The 27,997-nt window shown below is 47.9% G+C and overlaps 1 protein-coding gene across 2 annotated transcripts; it reads left to right on the top strand.

Moving 5' to 3' along the window:
- The first annotated feature begins 252 nt into the window (after positions 1–252).
- Positions 253–27,884, top strand: TSPAN33 (tetraspanin 33). 2 transcript variants are annotated; one of them, XM_060279259.2, is made up of 8 exons: positions 253–493; positions 13,285–13,342; positions 15,583–15,710; positions 17,268–17,342; positions 18,804–18,899; positions 21,066–21,194; positions 23,620–23,781; positions 25,539–27,884. In XM_060279259.2, exons 1-8 carry the CDS (start codon positions 386–388, stop codon positions 25,638–25,640), a joined length of 858 nt encoding a protein of 285 aa, XP_060135242.2. In that variant the 5' UTR covers positions 253–385; the 3' UTR covers positions 25,641–27,884. The 2 variants fall into 2 exon arrangements, with proteins under 2 accessions (XP_060135242.2, XP_088532620.1); XM_088676494.1 differs by lacking the exon at positions 17,268–17,342.
- The last annotated feature ends 113 nt before the right edge of the window (positions 27,885–27,997 follow it).

Raw genomic sequence — 27,997 nt, 5'->3', positions numbered from 1 at the left:
CAGACATTTTTGCAAATAAAAAACCGGCCACCAGCCTGAAGACGCATGCGCGTCTGAACCCGCGTACCCTTGACGCGCGGCCCCTTTAAGAGCCTCTCTCGCTCCTCCGCTGGACTTTTAACAGGTGGCGCTTGGAAAAAAACGATACACAACGTTCTAAGAACGGAGAAAGAGGCGAGTGAGCGGGAGAGAGGCCAATAGGGAGGGAGGGGGCGGCGAGCGCAGCCAATGGGCGAAGAGGGGGCGGGGCGAACCTTGCTGGGCTGCAAAAACTGGAGCTGGTGGAATTTCGGGTTAATGATCAGCCGCCGAGCCGGGATCGGTGCGGGTCCCGCCAGGATGGCCGTGCGCGACCTGCGACACCTTCGGCGATAGGGCCGCAGCCATGGCCCAGAGGCTGGTGGGGGGCTCGTCTGCCCCCCAGGGGGAAGACTTCTCCTTCGTCAGCCCCCTGGTCAAATACCTGCTTTTCTTCTTCAACATGGTTTTCTGGGTGAGCGCAGCAACGGGAGGGTTAATAACTCGCACGGAGTCGCCGGCGCCTTGCCCCGGATCGGACCCGCTGGCCCACCTGGTTCAGCGTTGCCTGCACTGGCTGGCAGCAGCGGCTCTGCAGGGAGGGCTTGAGGTGGTGGTGGGGAGGCAATTCCCGGCTCTACGCGGGAGGAGGTGGCATTGGGAGCGGGGCTTTCGCCTGGGACCTTCTGCATGCAAAATGGGAGGGGGGTCTCTGCGGTCTCCTTCGGGGCCCCCTGGGGCACGTGAGGATGTGCACACACGTGTATGCGCTGGTCCAGGAGTGGTGCGGCGAATGGAATGCGCGGGAGAGGCGATGCGCGGGTTCCGCTTCTGCCTTTGAAAGAGAGTCCTGACCTGCACTATAATTTCTCTGTTGTTTCGCCTCCGTTAAGAGGCTCGTGGGAACGCACTGCGGTGCCCCTGGAGTCGGTAATAGGGGTGAGAAGGACAATCTGATGTTATTGCAGTGATTTCCAAGCTTGATGGCGAATGCCTTCCCAAAGTCGTGTTCACACCAGGTGTCTTAATTGAGATGTATGTACCTTAATTGAGATACTGTCCTTCTGAACTTGAAATGGAATTTAATGGCTTTTATGGGGTATTCCACCCCCCTCCACGAGTTTTCTTGGCTCTTATAAAATCTAGTGTAATTTGTTGCATTTCGGCCTTATTAGCCTCCTTGAAGCTTTGCCATCAAACTGTGATACAAATCTAAATGGCAATAGAACAGGATATAAATCTAAAACTCTCATGACGTGGGAAAGGTTCTTTCCGACCTTGAGTCAAACTCAGAGTAGACCCATTGGAAGAAATGGACTTAAGCGGGCTTGCTCCGAGTTTGGCGGACGTTGCTCCAAATGACTTCTCTACCTGTTGTAATTTATTAACTTATGTGCTGCTTAATGGCCTAAGTGGTTTGGAATGATAAAACCATTTATACACACACACAAAAAATGCCCAATTAAACAATTCCATCAAAACATGGAAACGAGCATCCATAATTAAAAAGTGCAAAAATTTCAGCGCATTAAACAATTAGCATCTTGTTCTAATTATATACCATTTCTGAGTAATTGCATGGAGCAATTGCATGGAGTTTTTAAAAATTGGGGTGTGGGCTATGCCCTTTGCTCTAGATATCAAAAATTTTTAAGTGCTTCTCTCAAGTTGCCCTTTTCAATGTAATACATTGCAGGGTGTTTTTTCTCTCTAGATGACCCCCAGGGCCCCTCCCAACTCTGGTTGTACGGTCTCCATTAATTACTATTTGAGCGCAAGCTTTTCCTTGCCACCTGCCTCATGCATCTCATCCTGACCTGCTAGGCCACTTTGTCCAATTAACTGTTTCCATTAGAAGGGCTCTTTATCCTGGATTGGTTTTAATTTAAATCCTTAGTTAACCGTTTCATCTGCGTCTGCAGGGGATAGGCAATTACCAGGGCGCGTGTAATTGCTCCTGGGAGGCCATAAGCAGCTTTTAGGTGAGCGCGGTAATTTCGGTAATTTCGTTCAGGCTGCGTCAGCCTGCCGATTCCCCCTTTGCTGAAACTCTCCTCAGCTTTTATTTATTGGAAGAAATAAATCAGGGTCCCTGAACTAAGGCCCGGGGGCCGGGTGCGGCCTAATCACCTTCTCAATCCGGCCCCTGGACCGTCCAGGAATCAGCATGTTTTTACATGAGTAGAATGTGTCCTTTTATTTAAAATGCATCTCTGGGTTATTTGTGGGGCATAGGAATTCGTTCATATTTTTTTTTCAAAATATAGTCCGGCCCCCCACAAGGTCTGAGGGACAGTGCACCGGCCCCCTGCTGAAAAAGTTTGCTGACCCCTGTTAAATGGTCCGCTCAGCCGTAGCTGGGACCACGGAGAGCTCCTGTCTGTCACATGGTAGAGCTCACTAGGCAAAATGGCGTCCTCTAGACGGTGCGGAACTATAACTCCCATCATCCCTCCCCATTGGCAATACTAGCTGGGGCTGATGGGAATTGTAGTCCACAAACATCTGGCATGAAGCACATTTTTATTTTCACCCTTCCATGCGCCTGTTTTACAGTTTCATTTTCCATCTTTAAATTTTTGCTTGCTGTTAGAATTGTCGTATCTGTTTTATGTACATCTTTGTTTCCCCAACTTGGGTCTCCAGCTGTTGTTGGTTTTTTTTGGACTACAACTCCCATCATCCCTAGCTAGCAACACCAGTTGTCAGGAATGATGGGAATTGTAGTCCTGGAGACCCAAGTTGGGGAGAACGCTGGTATGCGTTATAAAAATGAAATAGTAATAATAATAAGAACTTAACCAAACAACAGAGATTTGTGGCACCACAAAAACTTCCTATACAATCCTGTGCAGGACTACTGTACTGAGAGAGTGCTGGGAACTGACCTCTGAGCAGTGCTTACCTTTGACTTTAAGGAAGTTGCACACACCAGGAAATAAATGAAGTTTGTTTAGAACATGAAATGAGACAGTATATTGGTGCTGCTACAGGAAAGCAAGTTCTATATCTGCGGGCAGAAAATCAAACATCACAAACACACCATCTTAAAGAGTAAAAGAGTCCCTAGCTACCCCAAGCCTGAGGGCTGGGCGTGACAATTTCCCACTGTACTCACCCCAAAAGAAAAATTGTAGAGTTGGAAGGGAACCCTAGGCTCATCTAGTCCAACCCTTTGCAATGCAAGAATCCCAGCTGAAGACTCCATGAGAGATGGCCATCCAGCCCCTGTTTAAAATCCTCCAAGGAAGAAGAAGAATCCTCCAGATCCGAAGGGAAGCTATTGAACAGCTCTCACTGTCAGAAAGTCCTTCCTGATTTTGAGTCGGAATCTCCTCTCTTGTGACTTGAAGCCATGGGTTCGAGTCCTACCCTCCGAAGCAGGAGAAAACGAGCTTGCTCCATCCTCCATGTGCAGAGGCACCAACACCTAGGGGTCCAGGTCCCATCACACACACACACACACACACACACACCAGTAAAAAGGGAGAACATAGACCTGACCTTGAAGCCTAATGGAACACAAAATCATTGTCTGGAAAGCTGTGCCTTCTGCAAGAGTTCTGCTTTCATCTCAAATTCCTATACCTGTCGGGCAGCAGAAATCTCTCACCCATTGCTTGGTCCAGAGAAGCACAGATCTGATTGTTGCAGAGCAAAGAAGGGGTCCCATAGGAGCTGTGAGCTACCCGATGAAAATTAGGGGTTTAAGCACTATTTTGGACCAATGTAACCCTACGGAGAGGGGAGCTGTCTTCCTTGAGAAGTGAGCGACTTAACAGCTTCACTGCTTTGCACCTCTGCTTACGGTACTTCCAACAAGTTGGGTGCCACAGGGTTCTGTCTTGGGCCCAGTCTTATTCAACATCTTTATCAATGACTTGGATGATGGGCTTGAGGGCATCCTGAGCAAGTTTGCAGACGACACCAAATTGGGAGGGGTGGCTAATACCGCAGATGACAGGATCACACTTCAAAATGACCTTAATACAGGCATGTCAAACCTGCGGCCCTCCAGATGTTTTGGACTACAATTCCCATCTTCCCCAACCACTGGTCCTGCTAGCTAGGGATCATGGGAGTTGTAGGCCAAAATATCTGGAGGGCCGCAGGTTTGACATGCCTGCCTTAACAGATTAAACAACTGGGCCAAAGCAAACAAGATGAATTTTAACAAGGAGAAATGTAAAGTACTACACTTGGGCAAAAAAAATGAAAGGCACAAATACAGGATGGGAGACACCTGGCTTGAGAGCAGTACATGTGAAAAGGATCTAGGAGTCCTGGTAGACCACAAACTTGACATGAGTCAACAGTGTGATGCAGCAGCTAAAAAAACCAATGCAATTCTGGGCTGCATCAATAGGAGTATAGCATCTAGATCAAGGGAAGTAATAGAACCACTGTATTCCGCTCTGGTCAGACCTCACCTGGAGTACTGTGTCCAGTTCTGGGCACCACAGTTCAAGGAGGATACTGACAAGCTGTAACGTGTCCAGAGGAGGGCAACCAAAATGGTCAAAGGCCTGGAAACGATGCCTTATGAGGAACGGCTTAGGGAGCTGGGTATGTTTAGCCTGGAGAAGAGAAGGTTAAGGGGTGATATGATAGCCATGTTCAAATATATAAAAGGATGCCATATAGGGGAGGGAGAAAGGTTGTTTTCTGCTGCTCCAGAGAAGCAGACACGGAGCAATGGATTCAAGCTACAAGAAAGAAGATTCCACCTAAACATTAGTCAGGAATGCTTTGATGGCGTTTCCTGCTTGGCAGGGGGTGGACAGGGGGTTGGACTGGATGGCCCTTGTGGTCTCTTCCAACTCTATGATGAAAATTAGGGGTTTAAGCACTATTTTGGACCAATGTAGCCCTATGGAGAGGGGAGCTGTCTTCCTTGAGAAGTGAGCGACTTAACAGCTTCATTGCTTTGCACCTCTGCTTACGGTACTTCCGACAACTTCCTGTCTGTTCATCTATTCCAGGCATCCCCAAACTGTGGCCTTCCAGATGTTTGGGCCTACAACTCCCATCATCCCTAGCTTACAGGACCAGTCGTCGGGGTAGATGGGAATTGTAGTCCAAAACATCTGGAGGGCTGAAGTTTGGGGATGCCTGAACTATTCTGTTTGCTAAGTTTGAAGCTGAGAGGACATGACCCTGGTGACAAATTCCTTAAAAAAATAAACAATGAACAATAACTTACAAATAACACAGATACAACATAGAAACACATAGGATACAATCCAAACAAGGTATCTTACCCATCCCTGTGACTTCCCTCCAACATGTCTTGACTTCCTTAATTTTTAATTAAATTGTCATTGCATTTCTAAAAATCTTCATCTCTTTAAACCATTTCTAATTTTTATTCTCGCCTTTATTTTACATACTTAATCTATTCATGATAACATATATTTTTCTTCTCACAAGCACTTTACATAGTTCTTTCTAGTTACAGGTAGGTAGCCATGTTGGTCTGAGTCGAAACAAAATAAAAAAATTCCTTCAGTAGCACCTTAAAGACCAGCTAAGTTTTTATTTTGGTATGAGCTTTCGTGTGCATGCACAATTCATCAGATACACTGAAACAGAAGTAACCAGACCCTTATGTATATTCAGAGGGTGGGGGTGGGTGGGAATGGGTGATGGGCTGATGGGAGTGGTAAACCTGTTGATGACTGTTAACGACTGTTAATGACTGCAATTGGTTTTGCGGGGTGGGGGGTGGGAGCAAGGGCTGAGGTGCTAAGGAAAGCTTGATCATGTATAATGAGATAAGAATCCTATGTCTCTGTTCATTCCAGGTGTCTCCATGGTTTTAAGCTTGGCAATGAGTTGCAATTCAGCAACTTCTCTTTCCAGTCTGTTCCTGAAATTTCTCTGTAATAAAACAGCTGCTTTGAGATCTTGTATAGAATGTCCTGGGAGATTGAAGTGTTCTCCTACTGGTTTCTCTGTCTTGTGATTCCTGATGTCAGATTTATCTCCATTTATCCTTTGGCGTAGGGTTTGGCCTGTTTGTCCAATATAGAGAGCTGAAGGGCACTGTTGGCATTTGATGGCATACACAATGTTAGAAGATGAGCAGGACTATTTAATTGTCCTTGCTCCCCCCCCCCCCGCAAGACCAATTGCAGTCATTAACAGTCGTTAACAGTCATCAGCAGGTTTACTACTCCTATCAGCCCATCACCCATTCCCATCAACCCCCCCCCCCACCCTCTGAATATACATAAGGCTCTGGTTTCTTCTGTTTCAGTGTATCTGATGAAGTGTGCATGCACACGAAAGCTCATACCAAAATAAAAACTTAGTTGGTCTTTAAGGTGCTACGGAAGGAATTTTTTTATTTTGTAACCACTTTACATATTCAGTCTATGCCTATTAACATATTCTTTTTAGAACAGCAGTTTTCCATGTATTCTTCAAAGCATTTCCATTCTGATTTTAGTTCTTGATTTGTCTGAGATCTTATGGCTGCTGCTAGTTTTGCCAGCTCTATGTATTCGCTTAATTTACAAATCTATTCTTCTTTAGAGGGTACTGTCTCACCTTTCCATTTGCTGGCTAGGACTATACTGGCGACTACTGTAGCATGTAAAAAGATTATTTTCTTGTTCTGTGGAATATCATTCCCTATTATGCCCAATAAATATGCCTCAGGTTTTTTTTTTCCCTGTGGAGATATTGAGCACTTTCTTTAACTCATCATGTATTATGCCCCAGAAGATTATAATCTTTTCACCAGAAGTGGATCGTGGTTCCTTCAGCCATTGTTTCCTACAGGTGAAACTCGGAAAATTAGAACATCGTCGAAAAGTGCATTTATTTCAGTAGCGCAGCTTAAAAGGGGAAACCAATATATGAGATAGATGCATGACATGCAAAGCAAGATATGTCAAGCCTTTATTTGTTGTAATTGTAATTATTTGTCATTAGGCGGTTCAATTATAAATGGAATGTAATTAATGAAATGTAATAGCGATGTTTACTTTTGTTTATTTTTGTATTATTGTAACTATTTGTTTTATTACTGTGGAATTTCCAAAAGAAAGCATTTGTAAAAATTAAAAGAGAAATAAAAAGTACCGTAATAAGTTGCATTACTGAAATAAATGCACTTTTCGACGATATTCTAATTTTCCAAGTTTCACCTGTACATCCTTTATTTACCTTTGGATGAAGGTTCTATGGTCTATCTTTATGTTTTTCACCAGATCCACCGACAAAAACCTGGCACAGGAGGCAAGCATACTTAGAATGAAACAATTCCTTTTTTAAAATGTGAAAATTGCATCTGTATTTTTTTAATGTGGCAAAATGAACATTGGAAAGCGACTGTTACAGGGTCATGTCCAAAAAATAGCCCTACAAGAATGTGCTGTGAACACGAGGATTTCTGCTCGGTCAGAGAAGTCCTGTCCCCCTCCCCCCCCCCCCGCGTAACCCTTAAAATCTGTGCTAGGGGTTCTTCCAACCCTCCGGAGCAGATTTGGGGAGGGAGAGCTCAATTGTGCAAGTAATGGAAGCGGGGGAAATGGATACTTCCTGCACCAACTGAGTTTCATGATCATATATCGTCGGTGCTTGTAGGATTTCAGCATGGGGATTGGGATACATGGGGATTGGCAAGACCTGCAGAAGGAGGGTGAAAGTGGGGGAATGTTGTCATAGAATCATAGAGTTGGAAGAGACCACAAGGGCCATCCAGTCCAACCCCCTGCCAAGCAGGAAATACCATCAAAGCATTCCTGACAGATGGCTGTCAAGCCTTTGCTTAAAGACCTCCAAAGAAAGAGACTCCACCACACTTCTTGGCAGCAAATTCCACTGCCGAACAGCTCTTACTGTCAGGAAGTTCTTCCTAATGGTTAGGTGGAATCTTCTTTCTTGTAGCTTGAATCCATTGCTCCGTGTCCGCTTCTCTGGAGCAGCAGAAAACAACCTTTCTCCCTCCTCCATAGGACATCCTTTCATATATTTGAACATGGCTATCATATCACCCCTTCACCTTCTCTTCTCCAGGCTAAACATACCCAGCTCCCTAAGCCGTTCCTCATAAGGCATCGTTTCCAGGCCTTTGTCGCTGTTGTCGTTTTAAAAAATGAGGAAACAACTGATAAATGCAAGAGAAGAATGCACAGCCACAAAACTGAGGAACCGTCCACAGATTCCTAGGAAGCACAGGCCAGAGAGTTTCCCCACTTGTCTCACATTTTCTAGGTACTGAAAGCAGAACTACGCGCGGCATGAAGAATGATTTCCTCCCTTGGGTGTTGAACTGGTGTCCCTTCCTTTTACCATTCTCATTCCCTTCCTTTTAACATCTCTGGATGCCACAAGGCCTGATGGGAGTTGTCGTCGGAAACACCCAAAGAGTGCCAGGTTGGGAACACCTGCCCTTAAGGGTGCCCAGGTCAAATCACCTGGACTACGAACTCACAAAGGGAACCTTAGGCAAAACAAACCGGAGGCTGCCATCTCCTCTCTCAGGGAGGATCATAGTACCAGGCTTGCCCTATAGGCAGCTCTATGTGACCCGGAAACTACAACTAATCCAGAATGCGGCAGCTAGACTGGTGACTGGGAGCGGCCGCCGAGACCACATAACAATGTAGAAAGACCTACATTGGCTCCCAGTACGTTTCCGAGCACAATTCAAAGTGTTGGTGCTGACCTTTAAAGCCCTAAACGGCCTCGGTCCAGTATACCTGAAGGAGCGTCTCCACCCCCATTGTTCTGCCCGGTACTGAAGTCCAGTACTGAGGGCCTTCTCGGTAGTGGCACCCGCCCTGTGAAACACCCTCCCATCAGAGGTCAGAGAGATAAACAGCTACCTGACATTTAGAAAACACCTAAAGGCATAGCTGCCAAGTACCCCGTTTTCCCCGGGAAACCCCCGTTTTTACTTACCTTTTCCCGGTGGTCCCCCGTATCACTTCGTCTCCCGTTTTTCTCCGTTATTTTCTCCTGCCGGCGGCCATTTTTTTCTTTATGATTTGCCCTTCTATGGGCACCAAAAATGGCCGCCGCCGGCTTCAAAATTCTCATCTACGCATGTCCGGAAGTGCATAGACGCGACTTCCGGTGTCGCCGTCGGCCATTTTTGGTGCCCATAGATGGGCAGAGTGACACCGAAAGTTGCGTCGATGCACTTCCTGACATGCGTAGAAGCGACTTTTGAAGCCGGTGGCGGCCATTTTTGGTGCCCATAGAAGGGCAAAACGACACCGGAAGTTACGTCGACGCAACTTCCGGTGTCACACGGCTGCCGGTCCCGGATTCTGCAGTCCGGGACTTGGAAGGCAAGCCTAAAGGCAGCCCTGTTAAGGGAAGTTTTTAATTTGTGATATTTGGTGTATTTTAATGTTTGTTGGAAGCTGCCCTGAGTGGCAGGGGAAGCCCAGCCAGATGGGCGGGGTATAAACAATAAATTATTATTACTACTACTACTATGTGGGGCTTCCCTTGGAGGGGTCTGAAACTGTCACTAGTGCAGAACGTGGCTGCCTGGCCCCTTAAGTGGGGCGGCGATATGGGAACACAGACCACCCTTCCTTAAAGGCCGACCCCCGCCAGCCTGTGAGCTGCCCGGTCCAGTTTAAGCGGTTGGTACTGCTTGTGTGCAAAAACCCCTGGGTGGGTGGGTTTGGAGCCAAATGGGGGTTAAAAATGCTTAAAATGGGCAATTGGGTGTATGTGTCCTTTGCCAAGCTGGCGCCTTCCCGATGCTTTGGACTACAACTCCCATCAGCCCCTGCCACTGCTGGTCTATGTTCCTGGGGACTGATGGGAGTTGTAGTACAAAACTGCTGGACGCCACCGAGTTGGCAAAGGCCGGGATGTCTTGAACACATATCCATGGACAGCCTGGAATGCCGTGTCCAGTTTTGGGCACCTCAGTTAAAGAGATGTCCCACATAGAGATTTCTCAGGAGGGACCAACAACAAACATGTTTACCTGGGGGTAAATCTAGTCGGATCTATGGGCACATAAGGGATTCCCCCAAAATGTTGCCCGAATGGTCAGAGACAGCGGGAGTTGGGAGTCCCAGGCACATCAGTCGTCGGCCACAGGTTACCCATCCTTGCCATAAATACCTGCCTTAGGGATTCATGCGGTAGTAGCTGCTTTTCCAGCATTGCGGTGGGGGGCTGGACTAGATGACCCATGGGGGTCCCTCCCAACCCTATGATTCTGTGGACTTGGTGGGGCTCACCTCCCTTGGGTGTTGAACTGGTGCAAGGTTGTGGAGCAGGGGTGGCCAACTTCCAAGAGACTGCGATCTACTCACAGAGTTAAAAACTGGCAATGATCTACCCCCTTTTGGGGGGTTCGGGTCAAAGTTGTTGAGCTTTTTTTTAGGAAGGAAAGCCCTGTTTTTGGTGGTTCAGGTCATTTTAGGGGTGCAGGGCAAAGATGTTGAACTTTATTTAGGGGAGCCAGAGTTTTTTAGCTTCTTTGGGGGGAGCCAGTGATCTACCGGTGATCTACCACAGACGTCCAGTGATCTACTGGTAGATCGCGATCTACCTGTTGGACATGCCTGTTGTAGAGGAAATCTTTGTGGTGCCACAACAAAGCGCGCGCTCTCTCTCTCCCTGTTTTTTAAATTATTGGTTCATTTTATAATGTACAGAAACAGAGGTAACTACAACGATGGGTGGAAATTTTTAACAAATGGAAAACGAAACCGTAAAACAGGCACGTGGAATGAGGGGTTGTGCATGAATTAAAGTAGCAGAACTCCACAAAGCTCAGCTGCTATGCGTGACTTAACCTTGGCTCCGCTGAATGAGGCTGTAAGAAGAAAAGGAAAGGCCTTTGTGCCAAGGACTTGAGGGTTTCCCCTCCATCTCTCTCTCTCTCCCTCTTTCTCTTTCTCTCTCTCCACCCCTCTTTTCTTTCCTGTCCTCCAGGTGTCAATACAATTGCAGCAGCTAATTGCCCACTTAAGCACCAATGCCTTCCTTCAGATCCCACGCTTTTCAATGCCAGGAGGAAGAAAAGGTGGCTCTTGGCGAATGATCCCTTTGCGTCTACTGTACTAGGAAGGAGGAGAGGATTTCTGACACGGGCAGGCTGCATTTTGGGTGCCAGAGTGATACTATTCAGCTGGTACCTGGTTAGGAGGGAGGTGTTAATCGTGGCTAGGCAAACTAAGGCCTGTGGCCCGGATGTGGCCCAATCACCTTCTCAATCCGGCCCGCGGACGGTCCGGGAATCAGCGTTTTTTTACATGAGTAGAATGTGCCCTTTTATTTTCAAATGCATCTCTGGGTTATTTGTGGGATATAGGAAATTGTTCATTCCCCCACCCCACCCCCAAAAATATAGTCCGGCCCCCGACAAGGTCTGAGGGACAGTGGACTGGCCCCCTGCTGAAAAAGTTTGCTGACCCCTGGTGTTAATGAAAGGGAGGAGGATCGGTGATGGGGGCGGCAGGGTGGAGAGGATGATGAATTTTAAAGAAAGGAGCCCCTGCTGGATCAGACCAATGGTCCATCTATCCAGCATCCTGCCTCTCCCCTCCCGCGGTTCCCAGAAACTGGTATGCGGAATCATAGAATTGCAGAGTTGGAAGGGACCCTGAGGGTCATCTAGTCCAACCCCCGCCAATGCAGGAATAGGCAGCTGTCCCATGCGGGGATCGAACCTGCAACCTTGGCGTTATTGGCACCGCGCTCGTATAATCACAAATACCCCCTGGATTGTGGCCTGCTGGCTGCAGGGGCTGATGGGAGTTGGAGCAGCAGCTGGAGAGTTGCGCCCGGCTCTGCCGTAGAGGTTGATGCGCAGAGCAGATGGGAGACCTGTGGGAGTTTGAGGATACCCCAAGGCCCATCTAGTCTGGCCCCCTGCAGTGCAGAAACCGCAGCAAATGCAAGGCGGGATTCGCCGATGTTGAACTCGGCCGCAGCCAGAGGTTGGGGATTAGCGGAGTTGAGTTCAGCAACATCTGGAGAGATGTTGACAAGTTGTGGAAGGTGTGCAGAGGAGGGCAACCATAGAATCATAGAGTTGGAAGAGACCACAAGGGCCATCCAGTCCAACCCCCTGCCAAGCAGGAAACACCATCAAAGCATTCTTGACATCTGCCTGTCAAGCCTCTGCTTAAAGACCTCCAAAGGAGGAGACTCCACCACACTCCTTGGCAGCAAATTCCACTGCCGAAGAGCTCTTACTGTCAGGAAGTTCTTCCTAATGTTTAGGTGGAACCAAGATGACTGAGGGCCTGGAAATCAAGCCTTCTGAGGAATGGTTGAAGGAGCTGGGTGTGTTCAGCCTGGAAATGGAGACCGAGATGAGATATGAGAGTCATCTTCCAATATCTCAAGATCTGTCACAGGGAAGATGGAGCAAGCCTGTTTTCTCCTGCTCCAGAGGGCCAGACTCGGATTCAAGCTACAAGAAAGGAGATTCTGACTAAACATCAGGAAGAACTTTCTAACATAAGAGCCTTACCTTCCAAGTCCCGGACTGCAGAATCCGGGACCGGCAGCCGTGTGACACCGGAAGTTGCATCGACGTAACTTCCGGTGTCGTTTTGCCCTTCTATGGGCACCAAAAATGCCATTTGAAAGTCGCTTCTACGCATGTCAGGAAGTGCGTAGATGCAACTTCCGGTGTCTCTCTGCCCATCTATGGGCACAAAAAATGGCCGCCGCCGGAAGTCGCGTCTATGCACTTCCGGACATGCGTAGATGAGACTTTTGAAGCCGGCGGCGGCCATTTTTGGTGCCCATAGAAGGGCAAATCAGAAAGAAAAAAAATGGCCGCCGGCAGGAGAAAATAATGGAGAAAAACGGGAGACGAAGTGATATGGGGGACCACCGGGAAAAGGTAAGTAAAAACGGGGGTTTCCCGGGGAAAACGGGGTACTTGGCAGCTATGATAAGAGCTGTTCCTTGGATGGGAGAGGTTGGATGGTCGTCTCTCATGGATGCTTTCGCTGAGATTCCTGCATTGCAGGGAGTTGGACTAGAGCAGTGTTTCCCAATCTTGGGTCTCTAGCTGTTTTGGGACTACAACCCTCATAATCCCTAACTAGCAGGACCAGTGGTCAGGGATGATGGGATTTGTAGTCCAAAAATAGCTGGAGCCCCAAAATTGGGAAACACTGGACTAGAGGAACCTTGGGGTTCCTTCCAGCTCTACAATTCTGTGATTTTTGTTTCTCATTTCCCCCTGTGAGTCAGGGATGTAGTGACGGCCTGGTCTCTGGCCTGGCACTCTTGACATTCTGGCCTTCTTTGCCTTGGCAGGTGATCTCCATGGCGATGGTGGCAGTGGGAGTCTATGCCCGCTTGATGAAGCACGCAGGTAAGGAGCACAAGCAGTGTGCCAAGCAAGGGCTCGCAGACTCGAAACTGTTGGGCCATACTTCCTGAAGTGGGTAGCAATAAGAAACAGGTGAGCACTGGAGATCAGCCCTTCCAGTGTGTCGATTGCTTACTTGAAACACCTTCTTTGTTTGGTTTTCCAAGCTTTATTGCTCTTTTCGCTTTCAAAAGCTATTTCCTTTGTATTTATGATTCTAAGTTGTCCCCAAATAGACAATTATTGGTAATAGCTATTGATTTTCTCATCGATGAAGGTTTGTGGGTGTTTAGTAAGTACAGTCTTCCCAAACGATCGGAACCCGGAAGTGAGTGTTCCAGTTTTCGAACGTCCGATGTGGCTTCCGCGGCTTCCAATTGGCCGCAGGAGCTTCCTGCAGCCAATCAAAAGCCACGCTTTGGTTTCCAAACGTTTTGGAAGTCGAACGGACTTCCGGCACAGATTCCGTTTGACTTCCAAGGTATGACTGTAGTACTTTTCATCGATAAGAATGCGTGGAAATGCTCTCCTTGCAATATCTGGCCTCACTGGTACAAGTTCATCAGTTTTGTCAAGTTAATTAAACTACAGTCATTTTGGACTCACAGCTGTCCATGGAGGTGCAGGTCATTTCTGTGTCCAGGGCAGCTGTCTACCAGCTCCATCTGGTACGCAGGCTGAGACCCTACCTGCCTGCAGACTGTCTCACCGGAGTAGTGCATGCTCTAGTTATCTCCTGCTTGGAGTACTGCAATGCACTCTACGTGGGGCTACCTTTGAAGGTGACCCGGAAACTGCAATTAATCCAGAATGCGGCAGCTAGACTGGTGACTGGGAGCGGCCGCCGAGACCACATAACACCAGTCTTGAAAGATCTACATTGGCTCCCAGTACGTTTCCGAGCACAATTCAAAGTGTTGGTGCTGACCTTTAAAGCCCTAAACGGCCTCAGCTCAGTATATCTGAAGGAGCATCTCCACCCCCATCATTCTGCCCAGACACTGAGGTCCAGCTCCGAGGGCCTTCAGGGGGTTCCCTCCCTGCGAGAAGTGAAGTTACAGGGAACCAGGCAGAGGGCCTTCTTGGTAGTGGCGCCCGCCGTGTGGAACGCCCTCCCATCAGATGTCAAGGAAATAAACAACTATCCTATTTTTAAAAGACATCTGAAGGCAGCCCTGTTTAGGGAAGTTTTTAATATTTAATGCTGTATTGTTTTTAACACTCGATTGGGAGCCACCCAGAGTGGCTGGGGAAACTCAGCCAGATGGGTGGGGTATAATAAAAAAATATTATTCTTCTTCTTCTTCTTATTTAGTTGTAATTAGATTTTGAATCATTCTTACGGTTTCCTCAGTGGGCCATGCAAACTGCTATTCTGAATAATGCTTTTTATACCGTGGGGAAGCGGGCATTGGGGATGAGTTAATCGAACCAAGCAGGCAGTAGTCCAATAAGAACTGGGAACCGCTGCTGTAGGGCATTTTCTGTTTTTCAAGGCTGCAAACACCCCATAAACTGAATAACAGTTGGGTTCTCTCTCCCCACCCCCAAGAATCCCAGGAACTGCATTTTTCCCAAGCGGCTGGCGTTCTTGCCTCAAAAATGTAGACGAAACCGGCTGTCCTCTTGCATAAATAAAGTATATTATTCACTGTATCATATTGTAGATTTCAACGGAACAAGGTTAATATTCCAGAAATCCTTGTCTTTAGACTTTGTGAAAGGGATCTGTGAAACTATAACAACTCTTCATTTGGATTGCTTGGACCTGATGAACAGACGCAGGAGGAATAAACATTAGCACATCTTTGGACCTGATCCATGAACTGATTAGAGTACGAACTGATCTACTGGCTCTTCCGCTTTTCCTGTTGAATTTTATGACTTATCTCTGTTCAAATCTACAATATGACACAGTGAATAATATACTTTATTTATGCAAGAGGACAGCTGGTTACGTCTCGTGTGGGTATTGTTTTACGTAACCAAAGGTTTGATGTTGTCTTGTCAAAAAAGTAGACCACAAATGCTGCCTTTTGGCCACCACCACATTTAAGTGAAAGGGAGCATAAAACACTGTTGTTGAGGACAGAATCATAAGAGTTGGAAGGGACCCCCAAGGGTCATGTAGTCCAACCCGCTACAACCCATAGGTGTGCTTAGCCATAGCCAGCAGGGAGAAGCTGTTGGGACGGGACGGAAATGTCTGCCTTTGGCTCCCTGCTCTTCCTTTCCCGCTGCAGAAGCGGCCATGGCTTGCCTCGCCGTGGACCCCGCCATCCTGCTGATTGTCGTCGGCGTCCTGATGTTTTTCATCACGTTCTGCGGCTGCATCGGCTCCCTGCGGGAGAACATCTGTTTGCTGCAGACGGTGAGAGGCCCTGGGCATGGTCCCCGGGAGGAAGCTGGGGAAAGGCAGCGTAACGCTGGTTTCAAACACTTCCTGCAGCCTGGGCATCCTTAAGCGAAGGGAGCCCTTGCCACTGGAAGTGTGCTCTCGGCTTGTGATTTTTGCCCATCTTGGTTAATATAGACGGGTCTTCCACAATGGTTCCCCCCCCCAATTGCTCTCCACAAAATGCCCCCTGACAGGGCCGTGGGATTTATCATGAAATGGGTGGTGCTGTGGTCTAAACCACAGAGCCTAGGGCTTGCCGATCAGAAGGTTGGTGGTTCAAAGGCCTGGAAACGATGCCTTATGAGGAACGGCTTAGGGAGCTGGGTATGTTTAGCCTGGAGAAGAGAAGGTGAAGGGGTGATATGATAGCCATGTTCAAATATATAAAAGGATGCCATATAGAGGAGGGAGAAAGGTTGTTTTCTGCTGCTCCAGAGAAGCGGACACGGAGCAATGGATTCAAACTACAAGAAAGAAGATTCCACATAAACATTAGGAATAACTTCCTGACAGTAAGAGCTGTTCGGCAGTGGAATGTGCTGTCAAGGAGTGTGGTGGAGCCTCCTTCTTTGGAGGTCTTTAAGCAGAGGCCTGACAGCCATCTGTCAGGAATGGTTTGATGGTGTTTCCTGCTTGGCAGGGGGTTGGACTGGATGGCCCTTGTGGTCTCTTCCAACTCTATGATTCTATTCTATGATTCTATGGTTCGAATCCCCGCGATGGGGTGAGATCCCATTGCTCGGTCCCTGCTCCTGCCAATCTAGCCGTTCGAAAGCACGTCAAAGTGCAAGTAGATAAATAGGTACCGCTCTGGCGGGAAGGTAAATGGCGTTTCTGTGCGCTGCCCTGGTTTGCCAGAAGCGGCTTAGTCGTGCTGGCCACATGACCCAGAAGCTGGACGCTGGCTCCCTTCGCCAATAAAGCGAGATGAGCGCCGCAACCCCATAGTTGTCCGTGACTGGACCTAATAGTCATGGGTCCCTTTACCTTTATCTTTCCAGCCTTAGAATGTAAAACCCATTGGAGCCGGGAAGGCAGGGCCCTCCAGCTGGTGGGAAGCTACAAAGCAATGGATCTGTACGTTTCTGAACCCAATTCAAAGTGTTGGTGCTGACCTTTAAAGCCCTAAATGGCCTCAGTCCAGTATACCTGAAGAAGCATCTCCACCCCCATCATTCTGCCTGGACACTGAGGTCCAGCACTGAGGGCCTTCTGGTGGTTCCCTCCCTGCGAGAAGTGAAGCTACAGGGAACCGGGCAGAGGGCCTTCTCGGTGGTGGCGCCCGCCCTCTGGAACGCCCTCCCATCAGATGTCAAGGAAATAAACAACTATCTGACTTTTAGAAGACATCTGAAGGCAGCCCTGTTTAGGGAAGCTTTTAATGTCTGATGTTTTATCATGTTTTTAACATTCTGTTGGAACTGCAGTGAGGGAACCGCCAGAAGGCCCTTGGATCTGGCCTCACCCCCTTCAGCATTGACCTGCCATTGACTCTGTGATCCTCCGCTCATGAGATTCTCTCCCCTGCAGTTCTCGGTCTGCCTGACGGTAATCTTCCTGCTGCAGCTGGCGTCGGGTGTCCTGGGGTTCGTCTTCTCCGACAAGGTAGCCGGTGTACGGAGGCAATTGTTCCGGGTGGGGGAGAGTGGGAAGGTGGCTTGAAAGGTTTTGCGTGGGGCTGAAGTGAGCAGCATTGTTCCCTGAAATGTCTCTAAGCTGCCCCTTTGGAGACGGGTGTTCAGGGGTGGGGTGGGGTGGAGGAACGGGACTTGACATGTTCATGGTTAGAATTAAATACAGTGGTACCTTGGTTCTCAAACTTAACATAGCTGCCAAGTCTCCCGTTTTCCCCAGGAAATCCCCGTTTTTCCAGCTGTTCCTAGCTGAAAAAAACGATTTTTTTGTTTTTCCAGGTTTATTCTTGTGTGGCAGCCATTTTGGAACTGGGCGGAGCATGCTCAGAAGCGACTTGTGATGCTGCTCTGCCCAGTTCCAAAATGGCTGCAGTGCGACTTCCGGGTTTGAAGTGTCCGGGTTCCAAGCAGTTCGAGAACAAAGCTGTTGGGAAACCGAGGTACCACTGTAGGGACGTAGACTGAAAATGCCGTCCCAATCTCTGAGCGGCAAGAGACTCCAGGCACTTATTTGGGAATTTGTTTCCTCGGAACAAAGGTCAGCGGATTCTGTGATTTCTTAGGATGTATTGTTTTATTTGCACATATATGCAACCTGAGCCTGAGATGGAGGGGCTCGCAGCATTCGCCCTCAGCGGATCCTGCTTTTGCATTCGTCACAGCTTTGCTAGTATCTGGGTGATGATGGAAGGACCTCCCTTTGTTCTGTGGCACAGGCCAACTTCTTTTGCCATGCTGAATGTGTGGCATTGTATGGTACCGTATCCAAATTTCGTTTTGTTTTTATTTGCAGAATAGGGATTGATATTCAAGAGCACTGGCTATTCTTCTGCAGTTCTTCACGATATATTGTTTGGGAACAGGGATTTTTAACTCGGACAGATATGAAAAATCAGAAAAGAGAAGGGGCTAATGAGGATATGAGAGTTTGTTTGTCTCAAATTAGACCTGATATAAATGAGATCAGCCGGCCAAAGCAAGCTCACAACTATCACTGAGTTGGTAAACATACTTAAGGCACATATGCAAGAGGCTCGTTTATAAGTACATTTTGGGTGTTATTACTATTTATTAAATATGTTCTTCTGTAGCTGCATCGCTTTATACTTTCTGACTGTGGCATGATCACATTATACCATACAGTATTAGAAAGTTTTTGAGTTTTAAATTGAGCACTGCTAGGAGTTGTTGTTTCTTGTTTTCCAAGGTATTTCTTGTTTGTTGTGTTTTTTAAATGTATCTTGCATTTCTTGATTTTGATTTGATCCTGTGAAACGCCCTGAGACCTGCAGCTATAGGGGCGGTATACAAATCTAATTAATCAATAGATAATAAATAAATAAATTCAACATCCCTGGCTTGCCTCTTGCAGGGCGGATAACCCTTTTTGCTCTAAACTTCCTCCCATAGCCTTGTTCCGATTCCCTTCCAGGCCCGCGGGAAGGTGAGCCAGATTGTCAACAACGCCATCGTGCATTACCGGGATGACTTGGACCTCCAGAACCTCATTGACTTCGGCCAGAAAGAGGTGGGTTTTGGTTTATAAACGGCAAGCCTTTGCCCTGCTTCCAGAGGGTTGCGGGTTGTGGTTGCGAACAGTGCCAGATTTATGTATAAGCTCAACAAGCTATAGTTTAGGGCCCCACTCTCTTGGGGGCCCCCAAAAAAAATTAAAGAGAAAAAACTGGATGTACATTTCCAAAATATAAGATGAAAAACAAACAAAACAAAATAAAACCTACATACAGCAACAGTGTTTTGTGTTGTAAGTCATCGGCCCTGCCTTCTAGCCTGCTCCCTAAAATATCACTGGTTTGCTATTATTATTTCATGTTATAGCAAGTTTCTAGAGACTAGATTACGAGTCTTTGTAAATTGTGTTTCCAATAACTTTTGTTATTGCCAAATGCCAATGTGTTTCCATTATTAAGTTTGCAATGAATAAAAAACCATTTTAAGTTAGAGCTTAATCATTATTTCACTATTAATATACTTCTTAATTGTATTTCACTATTAATACCGTATATTTCTTCTTAATTGTATTTCAGTTCAACAATTACTTTGATAAAATACATATTTTGTGATGTACAAATGGCTTTAGATACGTATTAGAATCATAGAATCATAGAGTTGGAAGAGACCACAAGGGTCATCCAGTCCAACCCCCTGCCAAGCAGGAAACACCATCAAAGCATTCTTGACATATGCCTGTCAAGCCTCTGCTTAAAGACCTCCAAAGAAGGAGACTCCACCACACTCCTTGGTAGCAAATTCCACTGCCGAACAGCTCTTACTGTCAGGAAGTTCTTCCTAATGTTTAGGTGGAATCTTCTTTCTTGTAGTTTGAATCCATTGCTCCGTGTCCGCTTCTCTGGAGCAGCAGAAAACAACCTTTCTCCCTCCTCTATATGACATCCTTTTATATATTTGAACATGGCTATCATATCACCCCTTAACCTTCTCTTCTCCAGGCTAAACATACCCAGCTCCCTAAGCCGTTCCTCATAAGGCATTGTTTCCAGGCCTTTGACCATTTTGGTTGCCCTCTTCTGGACACGTTCCAGCTTGTCAGTATCCTTCTTGAACTGTGGTGCCCAGAACTGGACACAGTACTCCAGGTGAGGTCTGACCAGAGCAGAACACAGTGGTACTATTACTTCCCTTGATCTAGATGCTATACTCCTTAAAGGTCCATAAAATGACCATATAGCATATATTCCACACAAAACACAGCGACCATGTGTTGTTGACAAAGGACAGCTGGACTTCTTAAGGGCCCCATTACCTCAGGAGCTTAGGGCCTCATCAAACCAAAATCTGGCCCTGGTTGCACAGCAGAGACAACTGAAGAGCCCAAGAGGCTCGGACCGCACTCAGTACATCTCCTGTCCCAGGGGCCTAGCACTGCAAAGTAGGTTTCCAGGGCTGACCTATCCTGAAAATGTGCTTTTCAAATGCGTGGGGGTCCTTCTTATGCGCGTGGCACCGATTGGCTGGCCTCTGTGACATCACAGAGGTGCGAGGGAAAGTGGCTCAGCTCTCGAAAGAAATATCTGTCAAAATAAAAGCCATTCCTGAGCAAAATGGCTCCATATTCCCAGCGCTCAGTCTTTTCAAGGGAGGCAGCTCAAACCTTTAGTGAGTTCTCTTCTACTATTCTATTTTATTTTTAAAATTAAATTTGTACGCCGCCCTTCCACCTGTTGATTATGGTTCACAACATAGAAACGCAAGATAATAATAAAAACCCGCTAGCTGCCCGGCTCGTAATAATGGGAAGCAACGGAATAACTTGAGAGAATTTCTTCTCTAGGAAGTGGATACTTCAGAAGATGTGGAAACACTGAATGATAAAATAAAATGGGCCCGGTGCACAAGAGCTCCTTTGTAATCGAATGTCACAGCTTTATTATTTACACGACTAAAATTGCACACAGAGGACTCCCTGCCCATTATAGAACTTTTTGGTTAACTTTAAACTGTTCTGTTGCCCTCTGTACCAAAATATAAGAACTATTATTTGGCTGTTGCTTTGTATGGATTGCCTAAACACCAGCTTCTGCGTTTGGGTGGGATGTTTCGCTATTCATCTGTATGAAAAATTTCAAATTGTTTTCTGTTTGAAAAGGGAAGGGGAATGCCTGCTTCTGTCCAGCTCCTCTGCCCTGACACCTCCTCTTCCTTCCCTTTACAGTTCAGCTGCTGCGGTGGCGTCTCCTATAAAGACTGGTCCCAAAACTTGTATTTCAACTGCACGGCCCACAACCCCAGCTGGGAACGCTGCTCTGTGCCTTATTCCTGTTGCCTGCAAACTGACGACCAGGTATATCGTAGAGCCACACATCCGATCCATTTGGAAACACAGTAGAAAGAGAGAATCTTCAGAAGCAAAAGGAATATACTACTACACTAATAATAATAATAATAATAATAATAATAATAATAATAATAATAATTTATTTATTTATACCCCGCCCATCTGGCTGGGTTGCCCCAGCCACTCTGGGCAGCTTCCAGCAAAATATTAAAGTACAATAATTCATCAAATATTAAAAGCTTTCCTAAAAAAGGACTGCCTTCAGATGTCTTCTAAAAGTCATTTGAAGAAGTGTGCATGCACACGAAAGCTCATACCAAAATAAAAACTTAGTTGGTCTTTAAGGTGCTACTGAAGGAATTTTTTTATTCTAAAAGTCAGATAGATGTTTATTTCCTTGACATCTGATGGGATGTCATCTTCTTGACCACCAAGAAGGCCCTCTGCCTGGTTCCCTGTAACCTCACTTTTCACAGGGAGGGAACTGCCAGAAGGCCCTTGGAGCTGGACCTCAGTGTCTGGGATGAGCGATGGGGGTGGAGACGGTCCTTCAGGTATACTGGGCCGAGGCCGTTTAGGGCTTTCAAGGTCGGCACCAACACTTTGAATTGTGCTCGGAAACGTACTGGGAGCCAATGTAGGTCTTTCAGGACCAGTATTATGTGGTCTCGGTGGCCGCTCCCAGTCACCAGTCTAGCTGCCGCATTCTGGATTAGTTGTAGTTTCCGGGTCACCTTCAAAGGTAGCCCCACGTAGAGCGCATTGCAGTAGTCCAAGCGGGAGATAACTAGAGCATGCACCACTCTGGCGAGACAGTCCATAGGCAGGTAGGGTCTCATCCTGCGTACCAGATGGAGCTGATAGACAGCTGCCCTGGACACAGAATTGACCTGTGCCTCCATGGACAGCTGTGAGTCCAAAATGACTCCCAGGCTGCGCACCTGGTCCTTCAGGGGCACAATTACCCCATTCAGGACCAGGGAGCCCCCCACACCTGCCCGCCCCCTGTCCCCCCGAAACAGTACTTCTGTCTTATCAGGATTCAACCTCAAATCTGTTAGCCGCCTTTGCTACAGAATTCCCGCAGGGGAAGCAAGCACTCTCTAGGAAGTCCAAGAACTCTCTGTGTACTAGCCCTGTGCTTGTCCAGCAAAATGTGCATTTGTGATTTAAAAATAATAATAAGAAAACGAAGAAGAAGAATTTTATTATTTCTACCCCGCCTATCTGGCTGGATTTCCGCAGCCACTCAGGGCAGCTCCCAGCACATATAAAATGTCAAACCTTAAAAACTTCCCAATACAGGGCTGCTTTTTAGCCTGGTCCGGCAAGACCCCATGATGGCTGACGTCTGCTTCTTCCCTGACGGCAGTCCTTCTGGGCAATGGCCTCAGCCTTACCTGAAAATACCTGGGAGGTTCTGTACGCAAGGCAGACTCTCGACTCCCCTTGCCCCTAGGGTAGGGGAAGACGAGGGGTCGTCCCCATAGGTAATGGATGCAGCAGGATGCCAGAGTCGCTCTTGGCTACCGATTTTTTTGTTTTTCCCCGGTTTATTCTGGCGCGGCGGCCATTTTGGAACTGGGCGGAGCATGCTCAGAAGCGACTTTTGATGCTGCTCTGCCCAGTTCCAAAACGGCTGCAGTGCGACTTCTGGCGGGGCGGGCCATTTTGGAACTCGGCAAAGCAGCATCAAAAGTCACTTCTGAGCATGCTCCGCCCAGTTCCGAAATGGCGGCAGCGCTACTTCCGGCCTGCTATTTCCGGTATCTGGCTTTGACTAATGCTGATCAGAAGGTCGGCGGTTCGAATACCTGCGACGGGGTGAGCTCCCGTTGCCTGGTCCCAGCTCCTGCCAACCTAGCAGTTCGAAAGCACATCAAAGTGCAAGTAGATAAATAGGGACCGCTACAGCGGGAAGGTAAACAGCGTTTCCATGTGTTGCTCTGGTTCGCCAGAAGCGGCTTTGTCATGCTGGCCACATGACCTGGAAGCTATACGCCGACTCCCTTGGCCAATAATGCGAGATGAGCGCGCAACCCCAGAGTCGGTCACGACTGGACCTAATGGTCAGGGGTCCCTTTACCCTTTACCTTTTAATTGGCTTAGACTTTGACTAATTTTCCTGTTCATTCAAAGTCTTCCCATGTCCTCTTTCATCTCTCTACAAAACAATTCAAATGCCATGGCTAGCGGCTTTTCTTTTCAGGTATACAGCGGTCACGACAGATTCTAACAGTTCATTCTTTTCAGTGTTCTGGAGCTGACATTTGCTGTGTCCAGTACCTAAAAGCAGCTAGTTCTGTACTGTAAGAGGCAGGGACAGTCCCTTTTAGTTCAGCTAGGCCGGTGACTCAGAAGAAAATGGAATCGTCAAACGATACAATTTTAAGAAGTTATTATTTTCTCCGACACGCTTCTTCCCATGCAGTCGGTCATCAACACCATGTGCGGACAAGGGATGCAGGCGTTCAACTACCTGGAGGCCAGCGAGTTCATCTATACCAACGGCTGCATTGACAAGCTGGTGAACTGGATCCACAGCAACCTCTTCCTCCTGGGTGGAGTAGCGCTGGGATTGGCCATTCCCCAGGTAATCGGCTTGCCCCCTCATCGTGCGTGTTGTTTCAGGGTTTGGGAGCTGCTTCCACCATGGTGGGGCACCAGTTGGCATTGCCCCATGGCAGGGCCTTTTCGGTGGTGGCTCCCCATTAGCGGAATGCCCTCTATTTGCGAGGTGCATCTGCCTCCCTTTTTGTTGGCTTTCAGGAAGAACCTAGCACATTCCTGTTGGGGTGGTTGAAAGGCAACCCTGAAATCCAAGACCACCCTTGGAATACTGTGTACAGTTCTGGTCGCCTCGTCTCAAGTTGGATATTGTAGATTTGGAAAAGGTTCAGAAAAGGGCAACCCACGTGGTCAAGGGGATGGGGGGGGGAAGGTTGCTACCTTTGGGGCTTTTTAGTTTAGAAAGTCGTTTCCCAAACTTGCATCTCCCAGCTGTCTCCGTACTACAATTCCCATCATCCCTGACCACTGGCCCTGCTAGCTAGGGATGATGGGAGTTGTAGTGCAAACACAGCTGGAAACCCAAGTTTCGGAAACACTGGTTTAGGGGGAAAGCAAGCATGATGAAAGTTTATGTGGCATGGAGAAAGTGGGCAGGGAAACATTTTTATCCCTTTAACACTAGAAGTCTTGGGCATCCTATGAAGCTGAAAGTTTGAAGGCTTGGGACAGCAATGGCCACCAGCTTAGATGGATTTAAAACAGGATCATCCAGATTCACGGAGGAGCCACAATAGCTATGCTCTCTCTCTCTCTCTCTCTCTGCGGTCACAGGCAGCAACGCTTCCCGAATCCCAGTTGCTGGAAACCGCAGGAGGGGAGAGTTGCTCTTGTGCTCAAATCCTGCTTCCCATGGGCGACTGGTTGGCCACTGTGAGAATAGGATACTGGCCTAGATGGGCCACTGGCCTGATCCAGTTGTTATGCTCTAGTACAGGGGTCGGCAAAGTTTTTGCGGCTTGGCTGGTTCACGGTCCCGCAGACACCGTGTTGGGCCGGAGCGCACATGCAAGCTTGCGCAAATGCATGTGTATGTTTCCGAGCACAATTCAAAGTGTTGGTGCTGACCTTTAAAGCCCTAAATGGCCTCGGTCCAGTATACCTGAAGGAGCGTCTCCACCTCCATCGTTCTGCCCGGACACTGAGGTCCAGCTCCGAGGGCTTTCTGGCGGTTCCCTCGTTGCGAGAAGCCAAGTTGCAGGGAACTAGGCAGAGGGCCTTCTCGGTAGTGGCACCCACCCTGTGGAATGCCCTCCCACTAGAGGAAAACAACTACCAGACTTTTAGAAGACATCTGAAGGCAGCCCTGTTCAGGGAGGCTTTTAATGTTATTGTGTTTTAATTTTCTGTTGGAAGCCGCCCAGAGTGGCTGGGGAAACCCAGCCAGATGGGCAGGGTATAAATAATAAATTATTATTATTATTAGAGGAGGCGTGCACAGCTTCCCATTGGCTGCAGGAGCTTCCTGTAGCCAATGGGAAGCCGCCCAGTGTCACGGGAGGCGGTCCCCGGGCGCAGGGGTGCCCGGGCCAGTTAAATGACCCCCATGCGCCGCTTGTGGCCCATGGGCCTTAGGTTGCCGACCCCTGCTCTAGTACCACAATGCTACCTGAATGTCCTTCCTTTGCATCTGGGGGGGCACCAGCTTGCAAAGTTTGCCCACCAGGTTTGTTTACAGCCTGGGCAAGTCTCCGCTGCCGCCCAGAAGCTCCGTTTAAAGCCGCCTCCCTTTTTGCTGCGCTCACTGTCCTGTCCCCTCTTGTGTTTTGTTTCCTCTTGCAGCTGGTTGGGATCCTGCTCTCCCAGGTCCTTGTCAACCAGATCAGAGACCAGATTAAGCTGCTGCTCTACAACCAGCAGCACCGAGCCGACCTCTGGTACTGAAAGGACTTGCCTGCGGGGAAACAAGAAATAAGAAATGTATTATTTGTGGCCTTCCCCATGACCAAACCCTTGCCCGTCTCCCTGGGATCCAAGATGGCTCCCCCACAGGAAGTGACCTCATTCCATCGGACTGGATTGCCCCAGCCACTCCGGGCGGCTCTTTTGAAGGCAGCGTCAACATCAAAACGGTGCGCTGCTAATTGTCTTACAGCAGCGGCTAATTTTAAGCTGTGACAGCTCCTTCCTGCAAGGAATATCTCGAAGGAAGCTTGTTCACCCTAGAAGAGGAATGAGCACCTCCCCAGCTTTGAACCTCTCCAGGAAGCTTGAAAACACACTCTTCCCCTCCCAGATGCGAAGGTTTTTTTTATTTCTTTTAAAGAGGAGAGGAGGGTAAAGAGTCGGAGCTGTCGGCCGATGAATCTCCACCTGCATTTTCCATCTGTGGATAAAGCCCGGCTTGAGAAGGGAGCCGCTGGATTTGAGCTCCAGGCAGGAGCTGGCCATGGTTCTTGGCTATTTCGTTGGGGTGGAAAGATGGGGCAGGCAGGTCGGGGCGTTGACCAAGGCCCCACTTGCCTCCTGCTTCCCCCTACTGGGGAAGAAAGGTGCCTTCTTGAACCCTCAACCCATCCTTGCCAACGATGCTCCGACTTTGTAATATATCAGGAATGTGTTCCTGTCCCCCCCCACACACTTCCCCTGGTTTAACTTTCCTAAAGGGAACAGGAGACAGGCAGGATCAGAGCGTCTTTGGGAGGTGGGGTGTCCTTGCTGTGACCGAGCCCCCCTGGTGCTTGTGAAAAGCAGAACTCTTCCGCCACGACCAGGGAAAATGAGAAGCACCCGCTGCCTCGATAAGGTCCCCTAGGAGGAGCAAAATGGAAATTCTGCGGGGGTTTCCCCGGCCCCAACCTGATCCAGCAATGCGGGGTCGGAGCTGAGCCATAGAGGGAAAGGAAGAGGGCATCTTGGAGTGGAGGAAAACTTGAACCTTAAATGGAGGCAACATGACTGTAACAGCATACCTGCCAAGTTGCTGTCCGAGAAATAAGGGACCAGGCCGGAAGTAGCAGACCGGAAGTAGCGCTGCCGCCATTTTGGAACTGGGCGGAGCATGCTCAGAAGCGACTTTTGATGCTGCTTTGCCCAGTTCCAAAATGGCCGCCGCGCCAGAAGTCGCACTGCAGCCATTTTGGAACTGGGCAGAGCGGCATCAAAAGTCGCTTCTGAGCATGCTCCGCCCAGTTCCAAAATGGCTGCTGCGCCAGAATAAACCGGGGAAAAACAAAAAAATCTGTTTTTTCAGCTAAGAACAGCTGGAAAAACGGGGATTTCCCGGAGAATACGGGAGACTTGGCAGCTATGTGTAACAGACCAATGGGTAAGAGAGGTCTAAGATGTCCAAGAGAGGCCTCATCGGAAGCAGGAAAGCAGCGGAACAGCCTCCCCTAGGACCAAACCCTTGCCCATCTCCCTGGGATCCAAGATGGCTTCCCACAGGAAGTGACCTCATGCCGTAAACCGCGTAAAACCTACCTCACCGTTGCCATGTTGTCTGTAGTATCCTCTTCAGCACCAAGGTTGGCCTGAGGGGGGGCACAGGTTTAGCATCTCCATCGCCCCACGGCTGCTCTGTCCCTCGTGGGTCAAGGAAGGGGCAACGTCTGACGCCGGGAGCCTCGCCCACTTGGTTGAGGCTCCCGGCACAATGTCGAAATTGGCACGGGCGGTTTTCAAAATGGTGGCGGGGCCTTCATAGGCAGAAAATTAGAGGGTGGAGGATTGGGGAATGGTTCCTCACCCTGGGAGGGGCCTTGGGGATTTATTTATTTTATTTAACAACATTCAACACCGCTGGACTGTTTGAGAAACAACAGCCTCTAAGCGGTTTACAAAACTACAAAGTAAAAACATTATCATTGCCATATATATAAGCGGTTTACAAAACTACAAAATAAAACATTACCATTGCCATATTTTATATATATATAATAGCTGCCAAGTTTTTCCTTTTCTCGCGAGGAAGCCTATTCAGCATAAGGGAAAATCCCTGTAAAAAAGGGATAACTTGGCAGCTATGATATATATATATGTTCAAAAGATTGAGCCGGAACCTTTTAAACCATTATTTCGGCAAACCTGGGTACATCCTTTAGCTGTGTATACTTGTTTCTAAATTCTGTTGTTTTTTTAGTTTTTTTATCTGCATTACTAATAAATCATTTTTCTGATTTATTTACACTGCTTAGACTTTTTTTTTATTAAGTGGCTTATGAAAATGGCTTTTAATAAATACCGTAAATGTGGAGCCCATTTGTCTCCCCCCCTCCGTCTGTACTATCGTCCCTTTTAAA

Source organism: Zootoca vivipara, chromosome 9, assembly GCF_965207765.1.
Source record: "Zootoca vivipara chromosome 9, rZooViv2.hap1.1, whole genome shotgun sequence".
NCBI lineage: Eukaryota > Metazoa > Chordata > Lepidosauria > Squamata > Lacertidae > Zootoca > Zootoca vivipara.
The sequence above is the reverse complement of the archived record's forward strand: the minus strand, read 5'-3'. Positions and strand labels throughout refer to the sequence as shown.